This window comes from Haliotis rubra, unplaced genomic scaffold (assembly GCF_003918875.1).
Source record: "Haliotis rubra isolate DU_JTF1 unplaced genomic scaffold, ASM391887v1 Scf406, whole genome shotgun sequence".
In the NCBI taxonomy this organism is placed as follows: domain Eukaryota; kingdom Metazoa; phylum Mollusca; class Gastropoda; order Lepetellida; family Haliotidae; genus Haliotis; species Haliotis rubra.
In genome coordinates, this window is record NW_025767087.1 from 1 (window position 1) to 14,823 (window position 14,823).

General features: G+C 38.0%; 1 protein-coding gene across 1 annotated transcript in view; it reads left to right on the forward strand.

Annotated features, from left to right (window-relative positions):
- Positions 1-8,520: 8,520 nt before the first annotated feature.
- LOC124287823 (solute carrier family 26 member 6-like) overlaps positions 8,521-14,823 on the forward strand; it is a 31,959-nt gene continuing 25,656 nt past the window's right edge. The window contains 2 exon segments of the mRNA XM_046724284.1: positions 8,521-8,791; positions 8,793-8,838. Coding sequence (XP_046580240.1) covers positions 8,531-8,791; positions 8,793-8,838 — 307 coding nt within the window. The 5' untranslated portion in view covers positions 8,521-8,530.

Sequence of the window (14,823 nt, forward strand, 5' to 3'; positions counted from 1 at the left end):
TTGACCTCCCAGTCCCCTTAGTTACTTCTTCCAGGACAACATTGGGGCTGAAGACCAATTCTAAGATTCTAAATCTTCAAGGGTTTAGTTTATGTGAAATGTTACACACTTGAGGCAGTACAGAAACAGATACATTGAAGTCACATTAAACAGCATTTTAAGCACACTTTATACAAACGTCTTCTTCTGCAGCACATGTTATATTTAGGATTATACGTGGGGGCAGTGGGGTAGTCTAGTGGTTAAAGCGTTGGCTCGTCACGCCGAAGGCCCAGGTTCGATTCCCCACATGGGTACAATGAGTGAAGCCCATTTCTGGTGTTCCCCACCGTGATATTGCTGGAATATTGCTAAAAGCGGCGTAAAACCAAACTCAGTCAGTCAGTCAGTCAGTCAGTAGGATTATACGTTCTCAGTGAAATACAGATTCTAGTACTTTTTGGGTTGTGTCCCATCTGGGATTCGAACCCACACCCTCAGGCACCTAAAAGTCAACACTCTAACCCACTCAGCCGCCATAGCTTCCAAAAAATGGAAGACGAACAACTGGTAGTCTAGATCACATACTTTGTGTACACTTCATGTTTACGTCTTGGTGTAAAACTACCTAGAGACTGGAATCATGTGTACATCTTGGTGTAAAACTACCTAGAGACTGGAATCATGTGTCTTGGTGTAAAACTACCTAGAGACTGGAATCATGTGTCTTGGTGTAAAACTACCTAGAGACTGGAATCATGTGTACATCTTGGTGTAAAACTACCTAGAGACTGGAATCATGTGTACATCTTGGTGTAGAACTACCTAGAGACTGGAATCAACAGATCCAACATGTAGTGAATACCCTGCTAAAACCTTCAAAACCCAGTGTGACTGATGATATGACAAACTTCATGGATCAAAACTCTATCTGGTCTGTCTCACAGTCCCTGAACCACATTATTTTCCCTATAGCCTAGCTCCTCCCTGCAATGCTATATAGCCCTAAATGAAGCAAGTCTAGATTTCCTGTGTTCTTAATCTCTGGTCTCCCTGGGGCTCCTTTTCAATTTTAAATGGGGTTTTTATACAGTCAAAGGTACTGGTATATATATATTCAGTGACTAAGCGTTAGTCTAAACTCTATCTTCAAACCCTGTGTGGTAGATGTGAAATATGTTACTGTACTCCACATAGTAAGAACGCTGATGTCTGAACTACACCTTATTTTTACAAAATACAGCACCAAAGAAATGGTATTTAAATTTCCTTTTTTCAAAATTCTTTTAGTTTCATCAATATTTGCACAAACATGTTTACAACCGCTTTATTTAAAAACTTTTTTGGGGATACATTCCTCCTTGTAAATGTCAGGGCTCTTACCGCCGTGATGTTGCTGGAATATTGCTAAAAGCGGCGTAAAACCAAACTCAGTCAGTCAGTCAGGGCTCTTATTACAGCGCCTATGGTATTTCTTATATTGCTGTATCGTGAATTGGTGAGGATTAATTGCTCTTTGTGTGTGTCATTTATAACCAAATGATTAATTTGATACTGCCCATTCTGATCACATTACTATCTTACTGAATATCAATTTATTAGTTATTGGTCTTAATCATTTTCTTTTATGTGGTCAGCTGGAGAAATGTCTCATAAATCTTATCAGAGGATCGCAGGGTTGAACTTAGGATAATGACATATCGAAAAGATGATTTCATTTACTTCAGCCGATACTTTATATTTTTCCTCTATGTCTTTAATCTACCAAACAACATGAGAAAATAAAATACAAATAGTTCAAGGTTATTTTCATTTATTTGTTCATTTCATCTTACACAAGTTAGATATATTAACTGCCTCAAAATAAACAGTATAATTTGAATTTAAGTTTTGAAATGATGAAATCAAATACATTGTATATAGAATCTTTAATCACATTATGAAGAAAATACATTGTCCAGAGAACTAACTACATCTATATATTACCACACTTAAAACAGAATTAACAACTTTAACAACATGATTGAAAAACATTACCTACAGAGGTTTATTGAATTGCCACAAAATATGTAAAGCATATAATATATAATATGTAGTCGTAACTGTAATAGCATATTGAATAAATAGTTTGGTGGGTATGTGTGAAAAGTTATGGAATTAAGTTTTTATGTAACAAAAACCTATTGATCTGCTCCCTATATTCAGTCCTTGGAGGCATGACTAGAATTGACAAGAATGATTTAAAAAGCTGTTAAGTGGGTCCCAGTGTTTCTGGTTTTGAGATTGTGAAGATATCTTAACATGATAGCTATTGAATATGGGAATGATGACTTTAAATGCCCTTGATCTCAGAATTTTATTTATTTGATGCTGTAAAGATTTTGATCATGATCAACCACTGTGGGACTTATCTGCCCTACGATCGAACTTTAGATAACCTGGGATGCATTTACATTATTCCACGGAGTATTTCCGTTGTCAGCATTTGAAAACAATACTGATAGTGTGACCACTTCTCTTGCTTTCAAAGCAGTCTGCAGGTGACAAGGCCCTCAGTTGATACTCCTGTGCTGAGAGTGTTGATTTGTTTCTCGGGAAATAATTAGGCTGTCGTGAGGAGGCAGTGTCACTGACATGGAGATGGTGTCGACATCGGCTGGTATTGACGTCGCTGACGTCGACAGTCATATTGACATGATGTTGACACAAAGATGTATATTCTAAGGATTTCAGGTTGACATGTTGTTGCACATCTTGAATTAAAGCTACTGTATTTGCTATCTGTGAAGATTTGTGGACAATCTGGTCCTCAGCAACTCAAGCTTGTTGTGGTGATGGTCAGGCTTGGTTGATACCTGTCATCTTATCACAATTGCATAGTTCATTGCTCATGATGTCAGTCGACCCGTAAAGATCCCGGTTAGAATTTGTCTTCAGCAACCCGCGACTAACAGGATCGGGTGGTCAGACTCGCTGACTTGGTTGACACATGTCATTGTATCCCAGTTGCGTAGATTGATGCTCATGCTGTAGATCACTGGAGTGCGGCGTAAAACTAAACTCACTCACTCACTCATGATGTCAGTCACTGGTTGTCTAGAATATTTCAGAGCGTGGCGTTAAACATCAAACAAATAAACTAACTGTATTTGGTGTGTTATGCACCGTCACAAATAGGCACCGACTCACCAACTTCTAGATAGGTTTGTATGTAATCTTTATAAGGCCAGACCAATTCTATTTCTTGTTTTACAGATTTTTGTCCTCAGAAAACTGACTGACTTACTGACTGTGTTTGGTTTTATGCCGCTTTTAGCAATATTCCAACATCACGATGGGGGACACCAGAAACGGGCTTCAAACATTGTACCCATGTGGGGATTCGAACCCGGGTCTTCGGCGTGACGAGCCAATGCTTTAACCACTAGGCTACCCCACCGCCCCCTCAGAAAACCTAAAGGCAGGAGGGAAAAAAAAAAAAAAAAAATCAGCTGTCAAAGTAATATTCCTTCTAAATACTAAAAGTATTTTTACTTTATTTTACTTAATTTATGAAGTATATATGGGGCAAAATACCATTTAATCATAATTTCTTGTAAGTTTACATTTTTGGACAATGAAACATTAGGATTATATTTTTTGAGCGGAGAAAATTATTTACTTTTTTTCTTAATCTTGAAAAAATACGACAGGCGGATCCGTAAACAAGAAATAAAATTGTTCTGGTCTAAGCCTGCCCTTTCTCAGTTTTGTAATTGCTGATACTGCTTTGTTTTAAGAACTTGATATCAAGTCAAGGACATGGATGCAGTTGTACTCAACAACCTCAGCCCTACGACTGTCGTACGCCTTTGTTAATGTGTGGGAGTTACATATGATCACCTTGAAGCCCTAAGATCGCCTTGTACAACAGCACCCTTGTTTTATTCCCATAGATAATGTTTTAAACCAGTTGTTGATGTCCTGGACATGATTTTATTTAAAACTACCCAAATCGCGATCAATCATTTATTTTTTCACATTTATTCCAAAACCTTTTAAGAATAATGATAAATTTATCATTTTATTTTTGGAATTTCCTCCCAGTAGACTTTCTGCTACCTCAGTTAAAGGATTCAAAATAAATATTCTAAAATCAATAGTTAAGGTCGTAGAATGTTAATCTTTAAATTTTCATCATCACACTTTACTTTAATTCATTATCCCAAAGGACTTACGGAGGAAGAAAATGATTGCATGTGTCGCCATCATTCCATACTTGATGAATTACACCAAGACTCCCGATAAGCCTGTTTTTGTAAATTATGTGAACTAAATCACCGACACACACTCATGTTTGAGATCCTAGCGTACATTTAATCGCGGAATAATTTGATAACCCAATAGTATAACATCACCGTGTAATTATACAATGTTGCCTTATTAGCTTGCATCCCCAATGTCTTCACAGATTTTTCCTTCCTGACTGGATGCAAGTGTTGCATATTCATGAACCCCACTAGAGTGATGCACAGAGGTGCAAGATCTCTTATTTTAACTGAGACATTTATCACTGTAAAGAGTTTATACAACATGAGACTCACTTGGGACAGCTCACAAACATGTTTAGTTAGAAGTGAACTGAAACAGCCTAGAAGTGAAACTATTGTAAGCAATATATTTTTTTACCAGATAACCAAACCCTGTAGGCTGACCGTTGAGAGTAAAAAACTATTGAGTGAGTGAGTTTAGTTTTACGCCGCTTTTAGCAATATTCCAGCTATATCACGGCGGGGGACACCAGAAATGGACTTCACATATTGTACCCATGTGGAGAATCGAACCCGGGTCTTTGGCGTGACGAGCGAACACTTTAACCACTACGCTACCCCACCACCCCTAAAAAACTATTGACTACCCAGAGAAAACTATCAACAGTCAGTTTGTTTGGTTTGTTTGTTGCTTAGCGCCGCCACTCAGCAATATTCCAGCTTCATGGCAGCGGTCTGTAAATAATCATGTCTGGACCAGACAATCCAGTGATCAACCTCATGAGCATCGATATATGTAAAATAGGCCACTTTTAGCAATATTCCAGCAACATCACGGCGGGGGACCCCAGAAATGGGCTTCACATATTGTACCCATGTCGGGAATCGAACCCGGGTCTTTGGCATGATGTGCAAACACCTTAAGCACTGGGCTACCCTTACAGCCCCTGACGAACTGTAATTCTTTGTAGTCCAACGTTTATGTTTCATGAAATCTTGTCAATAGCAGTTATCAACACAGATGTCATAACAGTATATCATCCGAAAAACGTATGAAAAATAGAATGTCTCAAATTTTCAAAATTGGCCTGAAAACCGAAAAACGTATTCATTTGGGCCCTATACCTCATATCTCATCCCGATATAAAACATTTGAAAAATTCAATTAAACTAAATCTCAATTCTCGGTAGATATCTGCACAAAATATTCCTATCTAAACATTTTGAATTCTTTTATATGAAGTGTATAAGGTAAACAGTTTGGTTTATTTTTGATAAAATTGATTAAATATTTCAATTTTTTTGTCATTATGTTCCTTTGCAATTAACACCAGTGATTTGTTTGCCAGTAGTGATAAATGTTTTCACAGCTCATGTAACTTTCCTGACATGTCGATTGCAGCTGTTGTATGTTTCGCTCGCGTCAATGTCAGGAGAGGGGGTGTTATTTCCAGATATCTACCGGTAGCTATTTCAGGGTTGATAAATAACCTCTCATATCTATTTGTGATGCAATCAGGTTATTTCGAACCCCAACACTGCTGGCAGAACAATCTTTATTCATAGAACATACTAAACCTGTCCATTTTCTTAATCATTCGATGCAAGGTTTTCTTAAGGTCACATTTTGCAATATATTTCCTAATCTCAGATTTCAGTTGCTGTAGAAAATAGTTTTTCCTATGATATATGTTGTCTGCCATTTACTACCCTTGCAAAACTAAGATAAAATGCCTTGACAAATAACTACATTTAAATGTTAATGTGTTTTGATGAGTGTTCCATTTACCGATCATCTTCCGAAACTGTTTCACATCAAATAACACAGCAGTTATGAAACACAATTCAAAGGGCAAATAAATTATTTCAGTTTTTCATTCTTATGTCACTTCAGCATTTATCTTGTTTTCATTCAGTTGTATTATTTAAACGTCTGCAAAACTTTCGCTAAAACTTTGTGACTATAACAAAAAAATTCTTTTCAATATTAATGTTAGAATTTTCAAAATGTTATCAATAAGTACTGAGATTATTTAAATTTGATAATAATGTATACTAGATATAAGAAATCTCAAAATTATACAAGAATACAATATTAAGTTTTATGCTTTCACTGCAAAATAAAAATCGAAAGAAAAACTGATACATTCCAAGTTACTTCCCTTTATAAGTCACTCTTGCATAAAAGCTATTATAAAAACAAAACAAAAAAGTATTTAAATTTTTTTTACCCCAATTTTAAAAAATTAAAAATGTACCATTTCTCAGTGCGTTAGACCATAATGACACATTTTAGTTTTTGAATACATTTTTCCACTTAAACAATAAACCTGCCATCTGGAATCTGCCATATAACATGAAAATGGTTATTACAGATTTCACTGGGCCTGAATCAAGAGTCATTTTAACGTTGGAGGCAAGCCAGCAATTATGTAAATGAATTACGATCTCATCTCAATCTGTAGATGCAATACATTAGTGGTTAATTAGGAAATATGTACAGGTTCACTTCCTCTAATAGGGCTCCTCTTCTTCCACTTCCTCCCCAGCTTCCTGAATTATCTCCACATGGAGGACGATAAGCAGAGGTTGGAACACGGAAGATTAGCTGAAATAAACTTTTCCATGTGTACAGCTTACATTGTTTGTCGAAGGTGACGGGAAATTTGTTAATTAGAAAGTTTATTTTCAGGTTGTGTGCTATTCTTGTGTATAAGGAGGGGCAGGTTAGACCCCATGCTCCTGTGATTAGGGGAGGATGCCTGCAGATAAATAGAGATTCAGATTTGATTTCTGAATATTTACTGCAGAGGTGCAAGACATTTGGAGAAAAACTTGGAATGGTTTTTTTGGGGTGTGTTACAAAGCAGGTATTTCTAAGCCATCATTGTGATTATATTTAGATTCTAGCATGTTTTTTGTAAATTATTATTTCCTTTGAGGTTCTATTAGCAGTTTTTTTCAGATAGCAGAATAAAAGGTTTCTTCGTAAGAGCTCCTTTTATCGCTCAAGAAAATCATGGACATGAAACAAGACTTAAACAGCAATTCCAAAACTGTTTTTGGAAAATGTTTGAAATGCTGATTATAACAGAAATATGAGCAGATTTGTATTTACTGTTTTATTGTAAACACTGTCAGTATTTTACCTCCACAAAGAGAACACCTCAAGTAATGTATAATCAATAATGCTGATAGTAGCAGTGTTGTTTTAAATAGGTGTATTGATGTAGTTTAGAACTCGTTCTCAACAGTAGAACCTTTATAATACAAACATTAAAATAATTGGGATTTTGTCCACCGGTTATTTACCTAGTCTGACCTGCCAAGTTGCATGGTTTTGGTTGTGATGTCTGTGAATCTGGCTGAGGCCCTGTTTTTATGGTACAGTTTCCCAGTGTTGAAAGTTGAAATATGGTTTGGGGTGCTTGAAGTTTGGTGCTGTAGCATATGAATCTATGGGCCCCTTAGGAATTCAAATTTCAATTTTAGGGAGATTACAAGTACTTTTTACTTCAATCCTTTACTTCAAACCCTGTTGTCTAAGGTGCCACAGGGGCTGTGGGGTAGCCTAATGGTTAAAGGGTTGGCTCGTCACGCCGAAGACCCGGGTTCGAATCCCCAGATGGGTACAATGTGAAGCCCATTTCTGGTGTCCCCCTAGCGTGATGTTGCTGGAATATTGCTAAAAGCGGCATAAAACATCAGTGGGTCAGTCAGTCAGTCTAAGATGCCACAGTACACAATGATGGTGGGTTCGATTCCTGGTTTCCCATGATTATGGTTCTAGGGTTGTCGGCGCCATGTTTTTCACCAAGGTTGTAAATGTCCGAGACTTGTATCACTTTGGACTTTCTTCCCATATTAAGCTGATACTTTGTGATATGAATGGGGAACACTGTTCAAAGCAGTATTGAACTTAAACCACTCTGACTCACTCACGTTCTTTTTCTCTCTCACCAACCAACCCACCCACACATATATTCACTCACACTCACTCACTCACCAACCAACCCACACATATATTCACTCACTGACTAATCCACCCACTCACTCACTCCCTTTCTCTCTCTCACTCACCAACCAATCCACCCACACATATATTCACTCTTACCAATCAACTCACTCACTCAGTCACTTACTCACTCACCCACTCACTCACTCCCTTTCTCTCTCTCTCACCAACCAATCCACCCAAACATATATTCACTCTTACCAATCAACTCACTCACTCACTCACTCGAACCCTATTTTCTGTATGTTCATAGATACAATTTTATGTTCCAGGTGGCAAGAAAAAGATGATAGGCCAGGAAGACGAACTCAGTCACTCCTTGATTGGAGAGGAAAGGATGGTTGTGGAGAGGCCCATCTACAACCAGGTGCAATTCGACAAAGGATTCGAGAGCGGGAAGCGGCCAGTGACTTTACCTCACACGTGGGCCAAGAAGAAAGTGAACAAGTTGTCGTGCTCAGGGAAATGTGTAGGGAAATTCATCACCTCCTTGTTCCCCTTTCTGAGCATCTTGAGGGGCTACAGTATACGCCACGACCTCGTAGGCCGACATCATCGCTGGACTCACAGTTGGAATTATGCACATACCCCAAGGTCAGTGTTCATAGACTATCAACCCACGAAGACCCGGGTTAGAATTGGTCTTCAGCAACCCATGCTTGTCGTAATAAGCGACTATCGGGATCGGGTGGTCAGGCTCGCTGACTTGGTTGACACATGTTATCATATCCCAATTGCACGATGCTCATGCTGTTGATCACTGGATTGTCTGGACTTGATTATTTACAGACCGCCGTCATATAGCTGCAAGTTTTGGCATTACACAACAACCAAACCAATCCTAGACTAACATCTCTGAACATATTTTGCAATGATTGACGTCGTGAGCATCGATCTATGTAGTTTGGAAACAATAATAATGATAATAATAAAACTAGTCATTTGTATAGCGCCCTTTCCAAGATCACTGGTAGGCTTTAGGGGCGGTGGGGTAGCCTAGTGGTTAAGGCGTTCGCTCGTCACGCCGAAGACCCAGGTTCGATTCCCCACATGGGTACAATGTGTTAAGCCCATTTCTGGTGTCCCCCGCCGTGATATTGCTGGAATATTGCTAAAAGCGGCGTAAAACCAAAGTCACTCACTCACACTCTCACTGGTAGGCTTTTGCAAAGAGATGCGTTTGGAGTTTTTCTGGAAGGATCTGAATGTGGTACTGTTCCTAATGTCCAGAGGGAGGGAGTTCCACAGAACTGGCCCTGCTTTCTCAAAAGCTCTATCACCAAATGTTTTTGCTGTTTTGGGAACATCAAGCTGCATAAGATGAGCTTAACGGAGACATCTTTTGGGGACGTGCAAAGCAATTTGAGTTTGCAGATAAACTGGAGCCGTTTGTTGCAGTGACCTGAAGACAAAGGTCTGGAGCTTGTAATTGATCCGTTGCTTGATAGGTAGCCAATGGAGCCTCCTTTGAACTGGTGTTATGTGTTCATATTTTGACACATGTCAAAAGCCTGGGTGCAGCATTCTGGACGCGCTGTAACTTGTCAAGCTGGTTTTATTGGATCCCGTACAACAGGCTATTGCAGTAGTCTAGCCGAGATATTAACAAGGACTTCTGCGACTGAGGGGTCAATATAATGCCTTATTTGGCTGATATATCTGATCTGGAAGTGAGCAGATTTGCAGACGGAATTTACATGTTGCTCCAATGACATATATCAACTGGGTCAATGTGAGTGAGTTGGGTTTTATGACGCTTTTAGCAATATTACAGTAATATCACAGCAGCGGACATCAGAAATGGGCTTCACAATTTGTACCCATGTGAGGAACTGAACCCAGGTCCTCGGCGTGAAATACCACTAAGCTACCCCACCACCTCCATATTTTACCATATTAAACAACTTTTGGTATGACGTGGACGTGGATCGAACCCATGACCTCCGGCTCTCTGGGCGGACGCTCTAACCACTACACCACGGAGGCAGGTTTTTTATAAACAAACTTTTCAAGGCATCTGTGTTAAAAAAAAGGGAGAAAACATAATTTGACATGAGGTACTTGGTAGTGAGGATGGAAATTGAATAATTAATGTATTACAGCCTTAAAATTCTTTCATGTTCTTCAAAGACTTGTCAGAATTTGGTGCCATGTCAACTTTGTTCATTAAGGCAGTCGGAACGGTGTTGCAGTATCTCCACAAACCAATTACCTTCTAATATTGTGCTTTATTTCATGGAAAGTGTAAGGATCTTTCATTGAACACCAAAACATGAAGCATTTTCAAAGGATAGCCCTCTTGTCTTAAAAACGTCATGCAGCATGTAAAATCTACTTTCACTGAAACTTAAATGGAAGGTTCCGAGAAAAAAAAGAAATATTGGTAGCAGTTTGGTGATGTTATCTTTTCTTCTTGATCAAAATTGAAAATGTGTTTTTTAACCACTTTGTTAAAAAAAACCATCTGTGATAGAAATATAACTGAAAAGAAAATATTGATTTGATAATAATTTTTTTAAATAAGACATTAAATCCTGATTTTATTAAAAACAATATTACATTAAAATAGGGTTGGCTGATTTTTATTTGAAAAAAGCTTTTGATGAAAGTAAGGTTTGCTTATGAAGAAAATGGCAGCATTGTTTCACAATATAGCGGTTTTGCAAAGAAAATGTCACTCTGTTACGTCTGAGTCGAGGTGAAACATTAGATAACCTGGAAGGCGAGCGATATGGAAGCTTGACGGTGATGGAAGCCAGATATAATAGTCATCAGGAGATTCAGGTGCTGTTGCTTGTCACAGGTGTTCGTTTCAATTTACCTGAGTACACATCACTCGACACACCATCAGCCGTACATATAATGTTGTAAGGTGGTTGGACATGAATTGTCAGAAGAAATGGTCTGAATGGAATATGAGCATCTGTCATTAATAAATTAATGCATCTATATTTGGAATGTATAAAACTGTCGTATTCTTGAACCTTTCTGACAGCAACAAGAGATTGGTGTCTGTAATTGGAACATTTTCCATTTATATTTTTCCCTTGAATGAACTTTTTACGCATTAAAGTACTGTTTTGGAATATATATTTCTTCCTCCTCTATTCAAGATGTTGTTACACTGTTGCTAATACCTTGGTAACAACTGTACTGCAATATTGTCTTATTTTATGTCCAATCAACACCGAAGGTCGACAATGAAAGGACAATTTAAAGCATGAACTTTACGCTCTTTGACCATCTATATCTTTTAGTTTTAATGTATTTTGTTCAAATTTAGCTGTTACGTCTGAGACATACATCCACTCACCAGAGGAAATGTCTCTAAAGTTTGATACAGCTAAACTCATATAGTGACATTGATTTGGTAGTCACAAGAACATACTTCATTGTGAAAGATTTATAACCGAGATTGACAATAGTTGTGAAATAAATTTATACATCTGACCATCCATATTTTGGATAGATAAAAAGAATTCAAGCATCAGATCAAACTAAAAGTTTAAAACTTTGAGTTTGTAGACCATCCGATGTAGGCTGATTTATATATTTTATAAAACACTACCTATCTCTTTAAAACAAATTGTACATTCTATTTTTTGTTTGTTTGTTGTTTAACGCCGCACTCAGCAATATTCCAGCTACATGGCGGCGGTCTGTTAATGATTGAGTCTGGACCACACAATCCAGTGATCAACAGCATGAGCATCGATCTACGCAGCTGGGATACAATGACTTGTGTCAACATCGTAAGGATGAGAAAGCCACAATAACTCGGTGTGCCTAGTGGCAGCAAGAGTTGTATACACCCCAGGGAGTTGAGATTGCTAATACGATGTGCAGTTGATATTGACATCCAATGATTCGAGGGAAAAAAATACCAGCGCCTTGAGCATACACTAGTGTGTGGATATGTGCGCTATATAAATATCCTATAATATAATAATAATAATCATAATAACCAAGACAGCGAGCCTGACTGTTACAACCACCATGGGTTGCGATAGACCAATTCTAACCCGGACCTTCACGAGTCGTAGAGTGCATCTTAATGTATTGTTGCATGATGTGATGCTCACTTTCTGTATGAATAATAAACATGAAAATGTCACTGGCACAAAGCTGTTATGTATATATTGTTGTTAGATGCACAGCAATAGATGGATGAAAGTAACTGTAAGTGCTGACAAGGTCAACAGGGCTGGTGGAATTCATGTTTGTGCTAACTGTTCAAAAAGTTACGAATCATTATGAAATAAGAAGGCTTGCAAATTTCATTATTGAATGAATCTTATGGAATGTTTAGTGTTGACATATGACATTGGAATTGAGAGAATGTCAAACTAGTTACATCATGTGTCTAAAAGGTTACAGACACTAGAGAATAGTGGACATTTCATTTCAACCAAGGTGATTTCTTGTAACCTTGGGCATACAGACAAGTGTTATTTTCCATTTCTGTGAATACCCGTGAAGATTAGAATTGGTTTTCAGATTAGAAGGTTAGAATTGGTCTTCAGCAACCCATGCTTGTCATAAGAGGTGACTGACTGAATCGGGTGGTCAGACTCACTGGCTTGATTGACACATGTCATCGCATTCCCCAATTACATAGATCGATGCTGTTGATCACTGTATTCTCTGGTCTAGACCCGATTATTTACAGACCGCCCCCATATAGCTGGAATATTGCTGAGTGCGGCGTTAAACAACACCCCAACCAACCATTCCTGTGAATGGAAACTAGTGTGCCACTATTGCTCTACTAAGGTCTAAATACTGCTCTTCTACTGTAGTTCTCATATTTGTCCTACTTTACCTCTGCTCATGTTCTACTCCTCCTCTACTATTATCCTACTATTGTCCTGCTATTTCCCTACTATTGTCCTACTATTTCCCTACTATTGTCCTGCTATTTCCCTACTATTGTCCTACTATTTCCCTACTATTGTCCTGCTATTTCCCTACTATTGTCCTGTTATTTTGCTACTATTGTCCTACTATTTCCCTACTATTGTCCTGCTATTTACCTACTATTGTCCTACTATTTTGCTACTATTGTCCTATTGTCCTACTATTTCCCTACTACTGTCCTATTTCCCTACTATTGTCCTGCTATTTCCCTACTATTGTCCTACTATTGTCCTACTATTTCCCTACTATTGTCCTGCTATTTCCCTACTATGGCTATACTATTGCCCTACTACTTTTGTACTATTGTCCTACTATTTACCTACTCTTGTCCTACTATTTCCTTACTATTGTCTTACTATTTCCCTACTATTAATCTACTATTGTCCTACTACTTTTGTATTATTGTCTTACTATTTCCCTACTATTGTCCTACTATTTCCCTACTATTGTCCTACTATTGCTCTTCTCGGGGTGGCGGGGGTAGCCTAGTGTTTAAAGCGTTCGCTCGTCACGCTGAAGACCCCGGTTCGATTCCCTACATGGGCACAATGTGTGAAGCCCATTTCTGGTGTCCCCTGTCGTGATATTGCTTGAATATTGCTGAAATCGGCGTAAAACTAAACTCACTCACTCACTATTGCTGTATTATTGTCCTATCATTGCCCCACCATTGTCCTACTATTGCTCTACTATTGTCCTACTCCTGCTCCACCGTTTCCCTACTATTATCGTACCACCAGTGATAGACTGTCAATCAACAATCTGCTTTCTGTACAAGAGCGTCGCCACAAGATGGCATAAAAATTCTACAATTCAATACGAGCAGGAACCTGCATCTCATCATCGACCGAATGTGACAGTGTTAGGTCACATAACAACATTATTTCCTGTGTTTGAATTACGCCTGTATTCATTAACTTAAACGTTAACATACTTAATGAAATCCACATTTCAAACTCTAACTGACATTTACAATGGTCCAGTTGACGCCATCATTCTTTGTAATATAAAATGGTGTAGGGTTAAGCCAGGAATACATAAACAACCATGAGGTACCGTCTCAATTAGATGTGTAGTTCAATCAGGCTTATGTCTGGCATTTCCGAGTCGCTTTGAGGTCATAAACATATTAACGTCACAAGTCCTAACGTGGGCAAGATGTGAGGTATTTGTGACGTGTGGGTTCTGTTAGGATGGGTTAATGTTTAGCACAATAGACTGTCTGTGTAGTAAGCTATATAACTTTGAAACAATTTATTACTTCAGCTCAGATGCATAAATGGCAGTTGCCGGAACGATAGTAAATGTCAACAGCATCTGTGTTTGTTTATCAGATATTTCAGAGTTCAAAATTAAGATATTTAATGGTTCCAAATATTATTGTTCAAGGCTCAAAATCAGATGTTTCATGGTTTAAAATTACTTTGGGGTATTTAGAAATGAAAAATGATATTATCAATGTTAATAAAAAAAGGAAGAAGGTAACTGCCAGATATTTCAATGTTCATAATCAGATAATTCAGTGCCCCAAATTAGATATTTCATGGTTCAAAATTACACTGGAGTATTCAGAAATGAAAAGTGGTATTATCGACCTTGATGAAAAGGAAGAATGTTCTGTCAACATGTTATCTTCTTGTTATTCTAGACCTTGCTAAAATG